Source organism: Pan paniscus, chromosome 6 (genome assembly GCF_029289425.2).
Source record: "Pan paniscus chromosome 6, NHGRI_mPanPan1-v2.0_pri, whole genome shotgun sequence".
Lineage (NCBI taxonomy): Eukaryota > Metazoa > Chordata > Mammalia > Primates > Hominidae > Pan > Pan paniscus.
In genome coordinates this window covers 157,714,314-157,733,228 of record NC_073255.2, presented here as the reverse complement: position 1 = coordinate 157,733,228, position 18,915 = coordinate 157,714,314, and the positions used below count along the sequence as shown (strand labels likewise).

General features: G+C 40.2%; 1 protein-coding gene across 2 annotated transcripts in view; it reads left to right on the top strand.

Annotated features, from left to right (window-relative positions):
* The first annotated feature begins 10,663 nt into the window (after positions 1-10,663).
* TSPAN12 (tetraspanin 12) overlaps positions 10,664-18,915 on the top strand; it is a 70,894-nt gene continuing 62,642 nt past the window's right edge. Inside the window, exons 1-2 of one of the 2 annotated variants that reach the window (XM_034964885.2) lie at positions 10,664-10,803; positions 11,781-11,916. In XM_034964885.2, the coding sequence (XP_034820776.1) occupies positions 11,851-11,916 (66 nt within the window). In that variant the 5' untranslated portion in view covers positions 10,664-10,803; positions 11,781-11,850. Of the gene's footprint in view, positions 10,804-10,989; positions 11,576-11,780; positions 11,917-18,915 lie in introns of those variants that run through there. The other variant, XM_014345789.4, reaches the window with a different exon arrangement.

The window sequence follows — 18,915 nt, the reverse complement described above, 5'->3', positions numbered from 1 at the left end:
AAGTATCCTGTATATAGCAAGCTTTTAGGGAAAAGGCATGTTCAGGGGTCACACTTCAGACTTTCTTGCTGAAACTTGTGACCACTGGGGAAATTAGAAAGCATCTCTATGAGGGGCTATCTATGCTACAAACATCGTTTAAACATTTTGCTGTAGAATACGTTGGTATACAGGAGTCAAATATCTGTCATCATTGTTGTTTAATTCAAGATGGTGTCACTCTTTCCATGCAACTGGCTGTTTTCCTATACTTGTCCATGCTTTGTTGCAAATAAAATCAGTTCCTCTGGAAAGAGATTAGAAGCTATCTGTTTTATGTCTTACTTCTACCCCCAGGCAAAATCTCTGAGACAGAGCTCTGGAGATGGGGATGAGGACAGTGGTAAACTTCTCTTAATGATACTCATACTCTAGGAGCTGAGATGAGTCAGGGAGGCAATAGCCTGAGGTCCTCTTGGCTTGCCTCTCTTAGCATGAATCCCTTGGTCAATCTCATGCACTGGGCAAGGGTGACTGGGGCAAAGGTGACTGGGCAAGGGTGACTAGGACCCAGTATTCACCCTGTACCACACTCAGGGACTGGATGAGTCTGAAAGAGGAAGAGAAAGGTGATAAGATGTCATTGGCATGACGTAAGAGAATATGGTACTGAGAAGAAAAAAAAAGTATGCTTTGTTTTGTTTTTTAATTACTTCTAGTTTGTGGTAGGTATCTAAGCCACTGGATATGTATCAAAGGAGGTTGCTTTTTAAAGAAGAAATATTTTGGGGAAATGCAGCAGTTTAAGCACAGACAGTCTCAGGAATTCTCCTGCCCTCCCAAATCTTGTCTTTACACCTTCTGACATTTGTGAAACTACTTTTAAGCCCAGTGATGACAAGGCTTCTTATGAGCTTCTTATGAGATCTTTAGCCTTGCCAAAGTAGATGTAGTGTTTGCTATGTATATTTCTCTCTCAGTTAAATCTCTTTCTATAACCTATTATACTCTTAAAAATATAGTATAATTTCCTGAGTATGCAGTTTTGCTCTATGACTGTGTCACATGAGCTTCTAGGATGAGTCTGGAAGGACACTACTACTAGTGCTGGGAACTGCTGGGCTTGGAGGGTTCAGTTCTGGGGCTGGCCCAGACTAGGAAAGATGGTCACTTATGATGGCTGGGGGGAGTCAATAAATACTGTGACTAAAGACAGGAATAAAGCTTGTTGTTAAGGAAATGGCCTAGTGTCAAATCCAAAGATCAAATGAAGGTGAAAAAGAAGCAAATAACAATGATAGAGGCAGGGAAACAAGGATTTGAAAAATATTCAAGCATGAAGAACTGGTTGCAAAAGTGCTTCGGTGTTGTGGAGTGTCTGTTTTCTTCAAGTTTGTAATGGAGTGTGGAAGTGAGGACAGTGGCTTAAAATAGATGTATATTATACGGGCTTTGATAGTGATCTTTGGATCCTCCAAGTGAATGAACTGGACCTTGGGGTAGGGCACGGTAAACATGAGGAGGTACTTTAATGCTTGTGGTCAAATTTAAGTTCCTTATTGTATTAAGCCGTTCTTGCCTTGCTATAAATAAATATCTGAGACTGCGTAATTTTTAAGAAAAGAGGTTTAATTTGCTCTCAGTTCTGCAGGCTATACAGGAAGCAAAACACCAGCATCTGTTTCTGGAGAGGCCTCAGGAAGCTTACAATCATGACAGAAGCCGAAGGAGTAGTAGGCATCTCACACGGTGAAAGCAGGAGCAAGGAGGTGGGGTGGCACCACATACTTTAAAATGACCAGATCTTGTGTGAACTCAGAGCAAGAGCTCCCTTATCACCAAGGGGATGGCCCAAGCCATTCTTGAGGGATCCGTCCCCATGATCCAAACACCTCCTACCAGAGCCCACCTCCAACACTGGGGATTACGGTTCAACATGAGACTTAACAGAAACATACATTCAAACTATATATCACTTATATTTCCCCTGTATTTCTATATCTTTGTGCCTCACATCTATTTAGCTGCTAGGTCCTTTGAAATAGCTCTGTATTTCTTTGTAGAAATTGATATTTCTCAAAATATGTGCAATTGAGTATTAGGTCTATTCACTATTAATAAGAACTCTCTTTTTTTCTGTCTCTCTGTCACACACAGGCACAAACACACACAGAGATACACAGAGATTACTTGATCGAATGTATTTAGGAAGTGCTGGGTTATACGAAGTGAAAGAAATTCCTTTCTTATAGGAGTTCTCAGAATCTCTACTACGCTAGAGTTTGCAAAAGTTCTAGGGGGCAAATATAATAGTTAGCCTTTCCTAAATGCATTTGCCTATAGAATGCTCAAAAGTTTAGTGCTCCACAGAATCTTCGTTGTTAAATACTGCCAAATAATTGTCTCACTACTGTTATCCCTGTCTCAAGTTTACCCTACATATAGTTATCAGAATAATCTTCCTAATAATTGCACAACCATTTATTTCTAGGCACTTGTTTGGTGCTATCAGCTATCACAAGACTCTGGAGCCACAACACCCCGCACTGAATTTTGGCTTGACCTTTACTAACTGCATGATCTGTTTTGTTTTTCTCATATACAATGTGGGCTTTTTCGAGGATTAAATTATTAATATATGTATAGCTCTTAGAATACTTTCTGGCATATAGTAAGCACTGTAACAGTGGCTTTTTTCTTTCTTTCTTTCTTTTGTTGTTGTTTTAAGTAAAAAGCACCAGAATTTCTTGCAGGGAGAGAAGTATGTGAAAGATGAGATCTCTGAGGCCTAGACTGAAAGAAGACAGTAAAACAAAAAAGATAGCTATGTTGTCTGCCTGAGAAGTTACCAGGAATTTAGAATTGGGGTGTAAACAATGAGTGAGATCAGAGAAGAGGCAGCCAATCAACATGGGAACTGCAGGGAAAGACTACAAGGAAGAAATAAGTAGGACTAGAGAATTTCTGATATTTGGTTTTGAGTTGTATACAGTGGTGCTACAGCAATACTTTCAGATTCTTTGTGACTTCACTCAAAGGCAGCTATGAACATAGGCTTTTGGACAGGGAAGAAATCTTTTCTTGAAGACTGTTCACCCTTTAGAGAAAAGAACAGCATGTATGAGTTGGAAAGATGATCCATAAATGGATTCAGAACTGGAGAAAAAGTGTTTCCTCCTTCTTTCCCCATCTCTAGAATCCCCAGAGGGATTGCAAGGGGAAAACATTTTCACCCACTCCTTGTGGGAAAGAGGCTGGCCTATTCTATTTAAACCTTAAAGGGCAGTGTGACCCCAGCTAAATTTAGGCTCATAATTACATATTACTCATGACCACTTTCGGTGGTAGGTATACAGATAAGGAAACTGAGGCTTGTGGACATGAGATCATTTGCTCATAATCCCATTACTAACATTTGGTAAAGCCAGCATTTAAATCCAGGTCTGACTTCAAACTCCTGCTGTTGTTTGTTTATGTCATTTTTCTGCTCATATCAACATGTTTCAGGATTGTCATTGCCTCTGAATAAACTGCAAACTCCTCAGGACAGCCTTTAAGATCTTCCTTAATCTGGAAACCTCTAACTTTTAAAATCTTAACATTACCACTTTTAAAAGTAGGGTCTAGAGAAGTTTCTCTGGGATGGTGTTTTCTGCTTTTGAATCTTGCTTTTCTAGGGACCTAAGTTCATCTCCCTGGATCAACTTCACCGAGTGTTGGCAGAGACTGGCTAATTCGTCTTGACATGGACTGGGGTCTTTCCTTACGTGCGTGACACTTTTCATGTTTTTTGCTGACCGATTCCTGTGCCACTGAGTTTTCTTACCATTTGCTGGGATTCTGTGACATTGCCATCTGTCTTCCTGCCATAATTTCCACCTAGTGCTTGCCAACACATTCCCTTCATACTTGGTTCTGCTTGACTGCCTGAATTTACATTGCCTTTTGATGGGTCTTCACTCAAATTCCAGTCACACCCTAATTGATTGGTCTAGTTTTTAGGTTCTGGCCATCCATGCCTGTTCCCATAACTGAATAAGGCACGTTTGTAAAAACTTGGATGTCTAGCAAATGTGATAAATTCATGGGATAGTTGGGAACACTGGTCTGAATAGAAGGAAAGTTGTGGAGAAAAGGAAAAAGGGGAAATGATTTATGATGTCATTTGCATATGTGCAAGCTAGTGACAATAAAAGGAAGAAAAGATCAAGAAAGAGAGCCGACTTGAGCAACATGATTTTGGTAGCTATATTCTCAGTTTTTATGTCTCACCTGAGGAAGAGCTGTTGAGACCTAGTTAATTAAGTCAACATATGGTCAGCCTTGCAGCCCAAGCTGGCTGCTGCCATTTTTTAAGCCAAAGTGAGAACCAGCTCATCTCCATTTCGGCAGAATTGGTAAGATTCTTCTCTATGAACCAGTGACTCATAAAACACCACCAATATAAAACTCACAACAAAATGTATAATTTAATTTCTAGCAGTCATTTTGGAAAAATATGTATGTTTCTTAAATCAAACATACTATATCCCAAGTATTTTCTCTAGTCAGTTATAGGGAATAATATTGCTGATAAAGCCAAGAAATAGATGAAAATTAAAGAAATATGTATAGTCAATAAACTAACTGTATGAGTTATTTATGGGTGTCTTATGTTGCTGACATGATATATCTTCCTTTATTGCTGTGAGTAGTAATCAATCAGTTAACATTGCTTTCTACAAAAGAAAACTGACCATACAAAGATAATAGAACATAATGGCAATTGCTAGAAATAATAATTCTTTGCAGCGAAAACAAATGCATTGAGAAGAAATGCATTCTTCTAGAAGAAACCAAGGACACTAACTTTTTTTCTTTTTCATCAGTCAATCATTTCTACATTCAAACCATGAAATTTGAAATGAGAATTTACAACATCTCCAGTTTTCCATACATGGTTATTGCTAGTATACATACACACAAATAATAATAAAATGGTTGTTTTACACATGGTAGGATGAGGACACTTGTGAGTTCGGATTAGCCAGCTGGAAATAATTTTAAAAACAAAAGATTTTATCTAGTGTCACAAACAAGTGTTTTATTTAGTACAGCATTGGAGTAAGCTGGAAGTTTTAAAACACACCAAGAAAATGAAAACAGCAGCAGGCGAAGACAAATATCTAATATTCTTGGTAACTATTTGATTATCTTTCCCCAGTTGTATTGTGGGTGTGACAAAAAGCTGATGTAGTGGAATAACAGTATAATTCCTGAGGGATCTTTCTGAGAAAAGTAGAAATTGGCAGCTGTTTGTAAATAGACGTGTATTCCTTCCTTTTCCTTACATTTTGTTTCAAATAACTGAAAATTAAGAGAAGAGTTCTTTGTTATTGTTGTTGTTGCTGTTTGAGAGAGAGAGAGAGAGAGAGAGAGAGAGAGAGAGGGTCTTGCTCTGTTGCTAAGGCTGGAGTGCAGCAATGCAATAATGACTCACTGCAGCCTCGACTTGCTGGGCTGAAGAGCTCCTCCCATCTCAGACTCTTGAGTAGCTGGGACTACAGGTGAGCACACAGCATCTGGATAATTGTTTTTATGTTTTGTAGAGACGGGATTTGCTATGTTTCCCAGGCTGGTCTCCAACTCCTGGCCCAGCCTCCCAAAGAGCTGGGGTTTCAGACATGAGCCACCAAGTCTGGACAAAAGATCTCTTATATTCTATAAATTTTGCTTTCTGAAGAGGAAGCATGCTAATGAAGTTATAAATTTTTGAGAGCCAAAATTATGGTAGAACTCTTGGTATCTCCTAGCACAGTTCTGAGTTTGTAGTAACAATTCAATAAATATTTATTAAATCTGTGGGTGAAGTGAGTCCAAATTTCTAAACTTTGCATGAAGGTCAGCTTTCAATAAAGTTTAAGAGAAAAGTTTTCTAGGATTTCATAGGAGGGTACTGATTTGGGCACTTCTTTAAAGAATTACCTGGTGTGTAAATGCAAATGACGATGCTGAAAGTAAGCTTACGGCATGGGATGGAAATGATGTGATACGAGTTTTCTCAGGGTCCTTTGCTATTGCCATGAGGTTCCTGCTTCAGTGGTTCTTTCAATAACTAAGAAACTTTGCTAAGTAGTGCCCCAAAATGGTTGGCTGAGAGCTGGGTTGTCCTAGCAGTGAACAGGAGAGAGGATGGTACTATGCCTTCCTTTCTCTATCCCTCAGTTCAAATAAAAATCTGACTGTGTTCAGTTATCTACCTTCCTCTCTTTGGCCCTGTGCTTTAAGAGAAGGGCTGTCCCAGGCACAGGTAATACATCTTGATTGGTTTAAAACCTGGCCAGTCATGGTGGCTCACACCTGTAATCCCAGCACTTTGGGAGGCTGAGGTGGGTGGATCACCTTAGGACAGGAGTTTGAGACCAGCCTGGGCAACATGGTGAAACTCCGTCTCTACAAAGACAAAATTAGCACGACGTGGTGGTGCATACCTGTAGTCCCAGCTTCTCGAGAGGCTAAGGCATGAGAATCACTTGAACTCGGGAGGCAGAGGTTAAGTGAGCAGAGATGGAGCCACTACACTCAAGCCTGGGTGACAGAGTGAGACTCTGTCTCAAACAAAACAAAACAAACCAGTTATGGTAGAACCATAGTTCTTGTGAATAATTGGTAGATATATGAGTATGTGACCAGGTTCTAGCCAATCAATCAAAGGGATAATCTGCTGCAGAACTCCTGGGAGAGGTTTGCTAGATCCTAAGAGAAACTCATAGGAGGAAATACCTTCTTCCTTTGGAAGTAATGGTAACTGAAAATGATGCTTGAATTTGCACAGCCATCTTGTGACCATAAGAGGAGGTAGCTGAGTATAGTATGATTACTCATTGTGTGTGTCAGGAGAGTAAGGAGGAAAAAGAACTGATTCCTTGATATCACTACTGGGCAGATGAATCGCTATTCCTGGACTCATTGTTATGTGAAACATATTTGTTTTTGTGGCTCTTTGAGTGCATTTGCTAGTTTGCATAGGGAGGCCAGATTCAACTAATACAAATGTAGGGTTTGCAATTAAATTTGAATTTCAGGTAGACATTGAATAATTTTTTAGTATATGTATGTCCAATGCAATATTTGTCCCATGCAACATTTGGGATATGCCTATACCAAAAAACAAAAAATTGTTGTTTATCTGAAATTTAAATCTAATGAGGTGTCTTGTATTTTATCTGGCAACCCTAAGCTTACAGTAGAAAGCAGTCTACTTAATTCAGTAATGAAAGGATTTTCTCAGGTCTTATTAGGTCTGTATACTCTTTTAGAAGTGAGGTGAAAGTAGATTTACCAGTCATAGTTTAAGTACACATATTTGAAATTCAGCTTCATATTCTCGAAAACTAACTTTAAAAAGCTCGAAAATTTTCCTCTTAAGTCTTGTCCAACCAGATTTGAAATTTTATTGTAATGCAGATAAACAGTGGAAAGAATCAGACAGATCTTAGAATCTCAGCTTCTTTATTTACTACCTGTGTGGGTCTGGCAAAAATCAGCTATCTGAATTGATTTCAAGTATCTCAACATATGGTTATGAGGAATTAATAAGATAAATTGTGAGAAGCACCTATTATGTCAGACACATATAATTTGTTCAAAACACATTAGGTGTCTATCCCATATTAATTGTAAAGTACTGGCTTAGGAGTACTTGTGAGGGTCTTGTACTAAGAAGGAATAGCAACTCATACATCCAAACTCCTGTGTTATCCTTTTTCTCTCCACAACTTGAGCAGAATGAATAGAATAAGATATGAACAAACAAGCTGCCTTATGGAGTGAGGAACTTGTATTCTCTTACATATAGCTGAGTTTTACTCCTGACACTGGGACTGTCATGTATGTGATTCCTTGTAAATGCTTATTTTATTACTTTTTGATGTCATTATTATTGTTATTATTATTATATAATAAGAAAGGATAGTTTTGCCTTTTCTTGGAGGGTAAGAACTTGTCTTAGTATCTTCAGCATGAGGCACAGTAGGTACCACCACTGAAATGATACTTATTGGAGAACACCTGGCCACAGAATTGGGTTCCCGACTAATGGGTAGTAAACAGACCATACAATTTTCCTAATATGTTATTACATATTCAAATTTTTATGTGCATATTATGATATTTCTATCCTCCTTTTGTTCACACACACAAAAAAACAGATCTCACAGAGAAAAATATAGAACCCTCAGAATGACAGCTGCGATGTCAAGTCTTACTGTGCTTCCACAGTTCTGGGGAAGAGAAGAATTGGAGAGGGAGGGAAGAACAGCTGCCTTCAAGTAGTTGAAGGGCTGTCATATGGGAGGAAGGCTTGCTCATGCCATGGACTCCAAGGGCGGAACTAAGGTTGAAGGGTAGAAGTTAAAAGGTGGTATGGTCAAGTTTAAGCAATAAAAACTGCCCATTACTGCAATGTCTCAAATGTGGTGAGGTCTCCTCTACTGAAATGTTGATTCACTGTCTCTGATGACCATTTATCAGGAATATTAGAGCAGTAACTACAGCTCTGTTTTCTTCTTAACTTGTAAAATGGGGATAATAATCCCAATTTATCGACTCACAGGAGAGGGATTTGATCCAACGAAATCTAAAGAGACCCTTTTGCTAGTTTTTAGGTAGCTGTAAAGCCCTCGTTGCAGGGTTTTCAAATTTTGCTGCAAACTAGAATTACCTTGGGAGCTTGGAAAAACCTGTGTGTCTAGGCCTCACCTGCAGAGACTCCGATTTAAGTGGTATCGGGCATGCCAGAGAATTAGGGTTGTTTCAAAGCTCTCCAAGTGATTCTTGTGTACAATTTCGAGAACCATTAGAGTACTAAGAGCCATTATTCTGGATTTTACTTTGGAATCTAGGTTGGACTACAGATGTGACGTTGAGCAACTACTTTCTCTTGGATCTGTATTTCTTGTTTACCAGGAAGAAGAGGACATGCATACTTCTAAAGTAACTTCCTCTAGTATTTTATTACTTTAAGGCAGTTGACCCTTAAAGGTATATGAATTAAGGAAAGGGCACTTAACTACCTTCTAGGAGTAGAAGAGGATCTCTGCTTTGACACATGGGAATTGTTGGCACTCTTTTTCTCAGTTTTAATAGCAGTCATGGACTCCTTTCAATGCGGGGATGTTTATACCTCTCCGGGGAATGTGTGGCACCAACAGCATTTGGATGGCTGGTTGTTTCAGCAGTCCTTTGCTTAAAATAGGCATGCACCCTAATTTGAGAAGAAACTGGCAGAGGATAAAAGTGGGTTTCTTTGCTCTTCCCCAATATTCTAGAAGCTGCTTCATTATCAGAGTTGGAGTCATCTGATGGATAACTGGACATTTTTCTTGGTGTTTTTTTTGTGTATGGCTATACTTCTTTATACTCTTTTGGGTTGCTGTCTTACATACTGCTTAGTGACTTGCTTACCAATAATTTTCCTAGCCTAACCCAGGACAACCATGTTGTCTTTTGGTCTTGACTTTTCCATATGAGACTGCATGTCTTATTGTCACTCCAGTCATGCAGCAATTGACTCTAGACAGGCAGTCATGGACATAGGATTCCATTTTTTTTTTTTTTTTTTTTTTTTCTGCAAGGAAATCCAAGGACTCCAGTTATTAGGTCAAAGATGTTGCTCGTATTCCAGGTAATTCATATTTGTTGGTGAAGTTTTATTTGCCATGCAGTGCCCACAAAAGTAATCCTAGAAATGAGCAGTACTGTGAGGCATAGCACAACACATCCACATTTTATGTGGAGGATATGATCCAGTGGCATTTTATTTAGTGTGAAACTTCTGTCTTCTAAAAGGGAAGATTCTTTTGGAAGGATGGTCTCCTGCTGTGTAATACTTCATGAATTTCTAGTTTTAAAAATTTAGATTTTCCAAAGATCCACTACTATGTACACATTTCAAAATAAATCACCCAGTTAACTCAAAACAATCTTATCGTGAGAAATTTTGGAAAGCTTGAGTTACTTCTAAGAGTTAAAAATGTTCTTTCCTCCTCTTCTGCATGTCAGACTGGACATGATTACTCTGATGTTTCCGTAAATGCTATTAGTGCACTATGAAAGTGGGAAAGAACTTAAAAAAAAAAAATCCGGGAGGGCAACAAAGCAATAAGAAGGATCATAGGGCACCATGTTAATAACAAATCACAGGAGGTGGCTCCATAAAGGTTGTGAAAACTAGTTTCTCATTGCAGGAATTGGGTTGGGCCACCCCTTCACCCCCCTTCTCAAACACAAATATTATCATATAATAAAAGCCTGCTTCTCTATGCTTATAACCCAGCCTCCATTCCTTCGACACCACCATTTTAAAGGGATTTACTGCACGGACTTCTCCCAAGTTCCTAGGCATTATCTTCTGGACCCTATCCTGCAGAGGTGAAGCGTCCCTTTGGGGACTCTCGCTGGGTGAGAGGGACAAGAAACACCCACTAGGACCCAACCCCGGCAGCCAGCGGCTCGAGCATGCGCTGAGAGTTTGTGCAGCTGGTCCTGGCTGCCGCCGCTGCCTCGTCCGGACTCGGAGAGGACTTGGGAGGGACAGCGGCGCTGGGAGGTGGCTTAGCAGAGACTTTCCAGCAACTGCTGCCCAGGACTTTTTTTTTTTTTTTTCTTTTTCCCAGGAGGCGGCGACGGCGGCGGCGGGGGGAGAGGAAGAGAAAGAAGCGTCTCCAGCTGAAGCCAATGCAGCCCTCCGGCTCTCCGCGAAGAAGTTCCCTGCCCCGATGAGCCCCCGCCGTGCGTCCCCGACTATCCCCAGGCGGGCGTGGGGCACCGGGCCCAGCGCCGACGGTAAGTGGCCGCGCGTCTGTCGCCTTTCCTGCCCGGTGTCCCGCCAGCCCGCCGGCGGCTGCCCTCCGCGCTGTGTGCTAAACTACTTAAGGGCTGGCTCTGGGGCTCCCTGCCGCCGGCGCTTCCCCTCGCGCCCTGCCGGGGGCGCGCGGACGCGATGGCTGGGTCGGTGGCCGCGCTCGCTTTGTGCTCCGCGGGCGGCTTTGAGCGAGGGGTCGCGGGAGCGGCCGGGGCGGGGGAAGCGGGGTTTGAATGACTAACCCGGCGTCTGCACAGCTGCATCGGCCCTAATTCCCCGGCGCCCCCCGCCCCCCGCCCACTGTCCCAGGCTAATCCATCATTCTGGGGCCGAAAACATCATTTCTCACATTCTCCCAGAGAAACCCTAGTAGCCGGGCGGAATCTCAACTCCGCGCTGCCCCCCCGCCCCCGCCCCCGCCCCGCCGCCCCAGTCCCTTGCATTCACACCCGAGCTGCGGGACAGGGTAGAGGGGTGCGTTGGAGTGCCCAGAAACTGTCCTAACTAGAAGGGCGCTCATTCTCTCGGGCTTGCCGGTGGCGCCTCTGACGTGTCCGGGGTAGGGGGCAGTGTGGTTTCTCACCTTCAGGACAGTGCCGAGCACAGCTGTCCTCGAGGAGGGGCGTGGAGTGAGGGAGGTTTTCAAGAGCGTCTCATCAGAATGCACAGGGCTCCGCCGCGTGTCCCCTGAGAACGCGAGTTTACTGTGCGACTTCATTCATCCGGATAGTTGCTCTTTTCTTTTCCCAGCAGGTGTTGTCTGAAACTGGTTTGGAACTTTTGGGAGTTTAGTTACCATTATGATTTTAACAAATGATTTTTGATGAGGCGATGTCTCGAATGCACTGGGCTTCGGGACCCTCTGGACCCTGCTGAGGGCGGGTGGAGGAGGGACGGGCAGGCTGTGGGAAGCGTGATGGTGAGATGTCCCGTGTTCTCTCTCCCCCGCCCCCTGCAGATCGCTGCCGTTTTGCCCTTGGGAGTAGGATGTGGTGAAAGGATGGGGCTTCTCCCTTACGGGGTTCACAATGGCCAGAGAAGATTCCGTGAAGTGTCTGCGCTGCCTGCTCTACGCCCTCAATCTGCTCTTTTGGGTAAGTAAGTTTCACTGCACCAACAGGTGGGGACGGCTGGCTCTGGTTTTCTGCAGCCACCGGATAATGCGCCAAAGGGCATGGCTAAGCATTAATTAGTTACATGGGATAACACCCTTTATTTTTCAGAGAAGTAAAATTTGACCTTCTTAAAATGCCTTTGATCTAGCTCAAGTTCCATTTGTAATTAGAACAAAGAAATCCACCCCTGGATACTACTGGCAGTAAAATTAGACTTGAAGTTAATCTAGGGATATAAATAAATGCACGTGCTTCTACTCATAGATAAGAAAATTATGACATACTACTTAGGGAACCGCTTGTTTGCGGGAATTTTAGATAATTGTGCAAGCCATAAATTGTTTCTTTACATCTCTGTCGCCTGTAAATTCTGGTTGGGCCAAGTCTTAATATATTTTTTTGTGGGCGGGGGCGGGGGTGGGGGTGGAATTCACACCCAGATAACCTATCATAGAAAGGCTGAGTAGATTTGTCTAGGGGATTCCATACGGTCTGAAGGGTGATTTTTATGTAACTAATTCTAAGTTGGCAAAGTTTAAGGAATTGTGTGTATGCTTTTGGAAAATCCCGTAACCATTTAAGGAAATAAAATACATAAAATGTAACAAGCTCATGGAAATCTTTATGCCCTATGAGTTAATGACTTTTTATGCTTTAAATCTTAATAAAGTATGATTAATAATCGTATTATTACTTATAAAACTTAGGAAAATGTAACAATTTAAACAGTAAATGTTGCTTCAGGAGGCTGCCATTCTTAAGCAAATTGTTCTTTCCATTTTTTTGTGTTCTATTAATAATTTTATTCAAAATTTTCTGTTACAAATTTTATTGTGCAATTTATTTATGTGGCTGACTGGCTGGCATGCTGACTGGCTGGCATTGCCCAGGCTTTTTTTCATAGGGCTATTACATGTGGTCTCTAGAAGATGACATTTAGGTTGAACTGCACCTTATAGATGGCTCCATTTTAAAGGATAAATTAAGTCTTACTTCAGTGAGTAACCTGAAAATATCTAAAATGGCAGCATTCCTTTTCTCAACATTAAAGGATTAATTTCTCAAAATTAAAGCATTGGGTAGTTAAATTCACCATTTGGAAATGTAAAATCACAAGTTGATCTTATTGTAGTTTATACTTCTTAAAAGTTTGATTTTTAAGTGAATCATTAAATTACCTGGATCATTAAAAGTTATTAAAATGAGTTTAAACTCCATTTCTTTAAAATGTATGATAATTATCACTCCTGTTTACTAGTTTTTCACTTTTCTACATTGTGCTTTTTAATTATAGAATCATCACATTCCACTTCTAAAAGGAGCTTTAAAGATGGCCTGGTTGAACTTCCTTCCTTTGTGAGTGAGGAAATTAAGTGCAGATTAAGTGACTTGCCAAAGATCAAATAGTCCAATGGTGGCAGTGCCAGGAACAGAATTCAGCTTTCTTGCCCCTAGACAGTGTCTTTCACTTGACCCTTACTGAGTTTTGAACCTTAGAATTACTAAGATTGTTGTTGTTGTTGTTTGATAAAGAATAAAGCTTTGAAAAATTTGTTAATACTTTACATTGTGTGGGAAAAAAGAACCAAATCATTCAACAAAAATATCACTCCTCTTGGAAATGAAATTTGCATAAAAGCACCTATTCCTGAAACTCTTCCAGGGCTCTTTGTGTCCCCAGAGAATGTAAACGTTATTTCTTTGTTGTTACCCTGTACTTAAACCTTCTAACTTTCTATGTTTGTGTGTGGTGTGTGTGTGTGAGTGTGTTCTGATTTATTGACTTATTTAGATTGCTTCCCTATTTCTCCAGCCCTCCTCTTCTCCCAATATCACCTACGCTTCAACAAAATAATCCAGGTTAAGCATCTTGTATACATTTTTCTGTATTTTGTTTCATACAAAGATAGATTTACTCATACCTGTCCACAACAGATACACAATGCTATACATGTAAATTCTTGATTTTTTTGCTGTTAAATTAGTTTCTCATTTGGGTTAGAGTCATAGGAGTGGAATTGCTATGTAAAAAAGTATGTGATAACAACAACAAAAACAAAAGTAGCCAACCTATCTAACTAACATACAGAATAGCTAACGCTTCTTACTGTGTTTGCCAGGCACATTTAGTGTCTGTTTCCTAGCCTGTAAAATAGGAATCATAGTTCCCTATCTTTTAGAGTTGTTGTGAGGAGGATTAGAGTTAACATATATACAGCGCTGAGAACAGTGGCACATAATAAGTGCTATCTCTGCAATAGCAGTATTGCAGCTAATACTATAACTACTAGTTATAGTATGATGATGATGTTCTAGCAGATTACCAGGAGGTGGATTGCTACTATCATTATGGTACTAATCATAGTAATTGTTATTGTTATGATTAATACTGCTACTATTGCTACCACTACTGCAATTCCTTTGACCCAGCAATCTTGTTCTGGGTATCTGTTCCCTAGAAATAAAAGCAGTAATTACCCCCATTATATGTACAAAAATATTTGTTGCCATCTTGTTGGTAATATGGCACTTCTAAATCTTTGCCAATCTGAAATATTTAAAGTATTATCTCATTGTTACTTTATTTTGTACCTACCCTACTACCAGTGAGCAGGAGCATCATTTTATGTATATTTTTCATATACATCATTTCATTTCATATTCATTAACTATTTCATATTTATCATTTAGGTTTGCCCTATATTTTAAGTGTTAATTTCATTTATGTTATCTGTTTCTATACAATAGTTAAACAAACTTTTCTATATTCTGTGTAATATAACTTTCTTTTCTTTTCTTTTCTTTTTTTTTTTTTGGGACGGAGTCTCACTCTGTCCCCAGGCTGCAGTCCAGTGGCGCAATCTCAGCTCACTGCAACCTCCACCTCCCGGGTTCAGGCGATTCTCCTGCCTCAGCCTCCTGAATAGCTGGGACTACAGGTGTGCACCACCATGCCCAGCTAATTTTTGTATTTTTTAGTAGAGATGGGGTTTCATCATATTGGCCAGGCTAGTCTCGAACTCCTGACCTCATGATCCACCCACCTCGGCCTCTCAAAGTGCTGGGATTACAGGTGTGAGCCACTGTGCCCGGCCTGTAATATAGTTTTCTACAGGATTTTATATGTATAAATATGAATATATTATGTATAAAAATAAATATAAATATATGTCTAAATATAAATATGTGTGTGTATATATATATATATATATATATATCTGCATTTCTTGACTTGGTTAAGGTTTGTTTTTAAAAATGTTCTTTAAGATTATTTTATCCAATTAAAAATATCTGTTGGGGCTGGGTGCAGTGGCTCACACCTGTAATCCAAGCACTTTGGGAGGCCAAGGCAGGCAGTTAACGAGGTCAAGAGATTGAGACCATCCTGGCCAACATGGTGAAACCCTGTCTCTACTAAAAATACAAAAATTAGCCGGGTGTTGTGGCGTGCACCTGTAATTCCAGCTGCTCAGGAGGTTGAGGTAGGTGAATCACTTGAACCTGGGAGGCAGAGGTTGCAGTTAGCCGAGATTGCCCCACTGCACTACAGGCTGGTGACAGAGTGAGACTCTGTCTCAAATTAAAAAAAAAAAAAAAATCTACTGGGATTTTTGTTAGAATAGTATGAAATGTATAATAGGCTAATTTTAGGGAAACTGATTTTACTTCTTCAGTGTTAAGGCAGTGTTTGCAGATCCTATCATTACCAAGTCAGAAGTTGTTTTCAGCCTGTGCTGGAGACATTCCTGGCCATTGTTAACATTACTCTCATCTAGTTCTCATAATAGACCCATAAAATAGTTTTCTTTCTTAGTCTCTCTCTCTCTCTCTCTTTTTTTTAGGTAAAGAAACTGGTACTCAGTAGTTCAATAACTTGCTAGTAAGTAGCAGAACAGGAATTGAAAGTCCAGTTTTGTTTTTTATCCAAGTGTAGTAGAAGTTAAATTGCTGGAAACAGTGGTGGATTTATTTGCATGAGAGAAGTCAAGTAAACATCCTCAGAAGGAAGGGATTAGCTGTCCACCTGCTCATTCCAAGTTCTCTAGAACAGTGCTTCTAAAACCTCAGAGTGCATGCACACCTGGAGATCTTGTTAAAATGCAGATTTGGATTTAGTATGTTGTGAGTTCTATCTGAGAGTGCATTTCTAACAAGCTCCTCTGTGATGCCAATGTTGCTGGTCTGAGCGTCACACCTTGAGGAGCAAGGCTTTAATACTAGCTTTTAGTTCTCATGGGAATTACAAGTAGAACAAACCAGTGTGGCATATGAACCCCACTTCTTAAACCAGACTTTACATCCTGACTATGGAGAGGGAGATTGTTCCTCCCTCTGGGTCTGCAAGATTGACAACCTTGTCCCCATTACCCATGAGGTGAAAAGCTATAGGCTTTTACTCTCCACTGGCATTTTAAGTAGTCTTAGTTTTTTTAAATCTATTTTTACTATATTGGTACCTTCTTACCTTTTCTACCCCACTAGGATTTTAGGGAAAAAAAAAATAAATCTTAATCACAAAAACATTGGGAACCCATTCAATTTTGTTTTCCTGTTCTGAGAGTCAAAAATCAAACTGAGAGTTTTTTTTTTAAGTTAAAAAGTATATCTTGAGTACTTTTTAAAAAATGTAAGGCATAGATGTGTTTTTAAGTGTAAGCTATAAATGTGTCTAAGAAGAAACAATCCATAGCACATTCAAGATCACACATGCTCTGCATTCTCTTTATTGTATGGATCCAGTCACCTTGATTTGCCATCTGTCGAGTGTCTTTTCCACATCATGAAGAAGCCGGATTCTAGTACTATTGTACTGGGGTCGGCACAAAAGATTGGGCCTTCTAGGTTTGTCATGAGTATTGTGGGTCTGTGATGGGAAGGAGCACATAGGAGATGGTGTGGGTAGGTGAACTGCCTGAGGGTTCTTTTGAGACCATGATTCACCTTCTCTCCATGGTGGAGTAAGGACGTGGGTTACCTTTCCTTCAAATTTATACGCTTTTATTACTAGTAAAATTTAAATGGCATATTATTTAAAGAAATGAGAGCTTTCTACCATTTTAAAGACAGTTTCTGTAGCTTTTTGGTCATTTGTATTTCTTAGATGGTAATTTTCTATTATTGCAAATATAGATAAATATGGTTCTCCTTGAAAATTTCTGACATTGGTGAACATTTAAAATTCATCAAATATGTGTTTGTTTCTAATTTTCTAAATGTATAATATAAACTCCCATATCTCACCATTATATAAGAACCATTGTTTTTTACTTACCGTTACTAAAGATAATAGCAATAGAGAAGAACTACCCTGATTAAATATGAAAAGTAACTTATAAAAGAAAGTCTAAAAAAGTAGACAGGAAATTTAGTTTATGCTTTTGAGATATATGCGTGGCAGATGAAATGACAGGAGGCTCAATGCTCTCTTTCTTTTTCTCTGGCCATCCGTAGTGAACCTTAGGTGTTTGATCCACACAGAATCTGAAGAGTTAGATCCTTGGCAAGTAGAAGTTTGAATTCACAGGAAGGACATTTATGAATCATATTAAAATACTACATTTTAAATTGGTGTCCCCAACTTTACGCTATGAATGGTATTCAAGTATTTTTGAACTCTTCCTAAGGAATAGTGGAAAGCCCTCCAACAAATATTTGTGGTCTTTTAAAATAAATTTTCACCATAAAAAATTCCTTTAGTCAGCCAGACGCGGTGTCTCATGCCTGTAATCCCAGCACTTTGGGAGGCCCAGGCAGGTGGATCACCTGAGACCAGCCTGACCAAAATGGCGAAACCCTGTCTCTACTAAAAATACAAAAATAAGCTGGGTGTGGTGGCATGCATCTGTAATCCTAGCTACTAGGGGGACTGAGGCAGGAGAACTGCTTGAACCTGGGAGGGGGAGATTGCAGTGAGCCAAGATCGTGTCACTGCACTCCAGTCTGGGCAACAAAGTGAGACTCTATTTCAAAAAAAAAAAAATCTTTTAGTCTCAGAGCAAAGCTGATCGACCTTTTTATATATACATTGTGGCTCAGCTGAGCAAAGACTTGAGCCACTGCATGCTTCTTAAGGAATGTTTTTTGAGAAGTACATGGAAGATTCTTCATAGCACATTCTGCTGCATACTGAACAATAGGCTCCTCCCTCATTGACTCCACTTGGAATAATCCTGAGCTGGGACGTTGGGGAAGTGGAGTTTACTGCAGTTAGACTGCACAGAAACTATCATGTAGAATGAGGCATTTTACTCTTCTTCTACTTATAGTGACTTTAGGGTGATCATATACTTTATCATGGCAACTAGGACAATGTGGAGACTGAAGAAAAGGGGATGTTTCTGCTAAGAATTATGCCCAAACAACAGAGGCTTATAGTGGGTCTCTTCTGGTCAGATCAGGATGCATGGTCACCCTATCTATAGGAAAACATGGTGGTCTAGAAAAACTATCAGTCAGAACAGCTCCAGGGTGATACTGATTTATTCAGCTCTAATTAATTGATGTTCATTCTGAAATGATACCCACCAGTAATCTCCAGACTGTATTTCAGCCATCATTTACATTGCCTATTCTTTCACAGCTTTAGCAAATAGTGTTACCTGTTTGCTCTCTTTCCTTCTGCCCATCCCCTGGTAGAGGGAAGCTGAGAAGGCACAGACTCACAAAAAGGCAAAAGGGAGCAGGCCTGGCAACATGAAACACACGTGTGACTCACCTCATGTGACCAGCCTCCAAATAATCAAGGCTTGATCTTACTTTTACATTTTAACAAATAGCAATTTAAAGGCTAAGTATGGTGGCTCATGCCTGTAACCTCAGCACTTGGGAGGCCAAGGCAGGAGGATCAGTTGAGCCCAGGAGTTCCAGGTGCAATGAGCTATGATCATGCCTAGGAGACAGAAAAAAACACCAGGAAAATTTAAATTCTTTTTTAAAAGAAGGAAAGCTTCTGGTCCAATTTTTCCATTTTCAAGATTA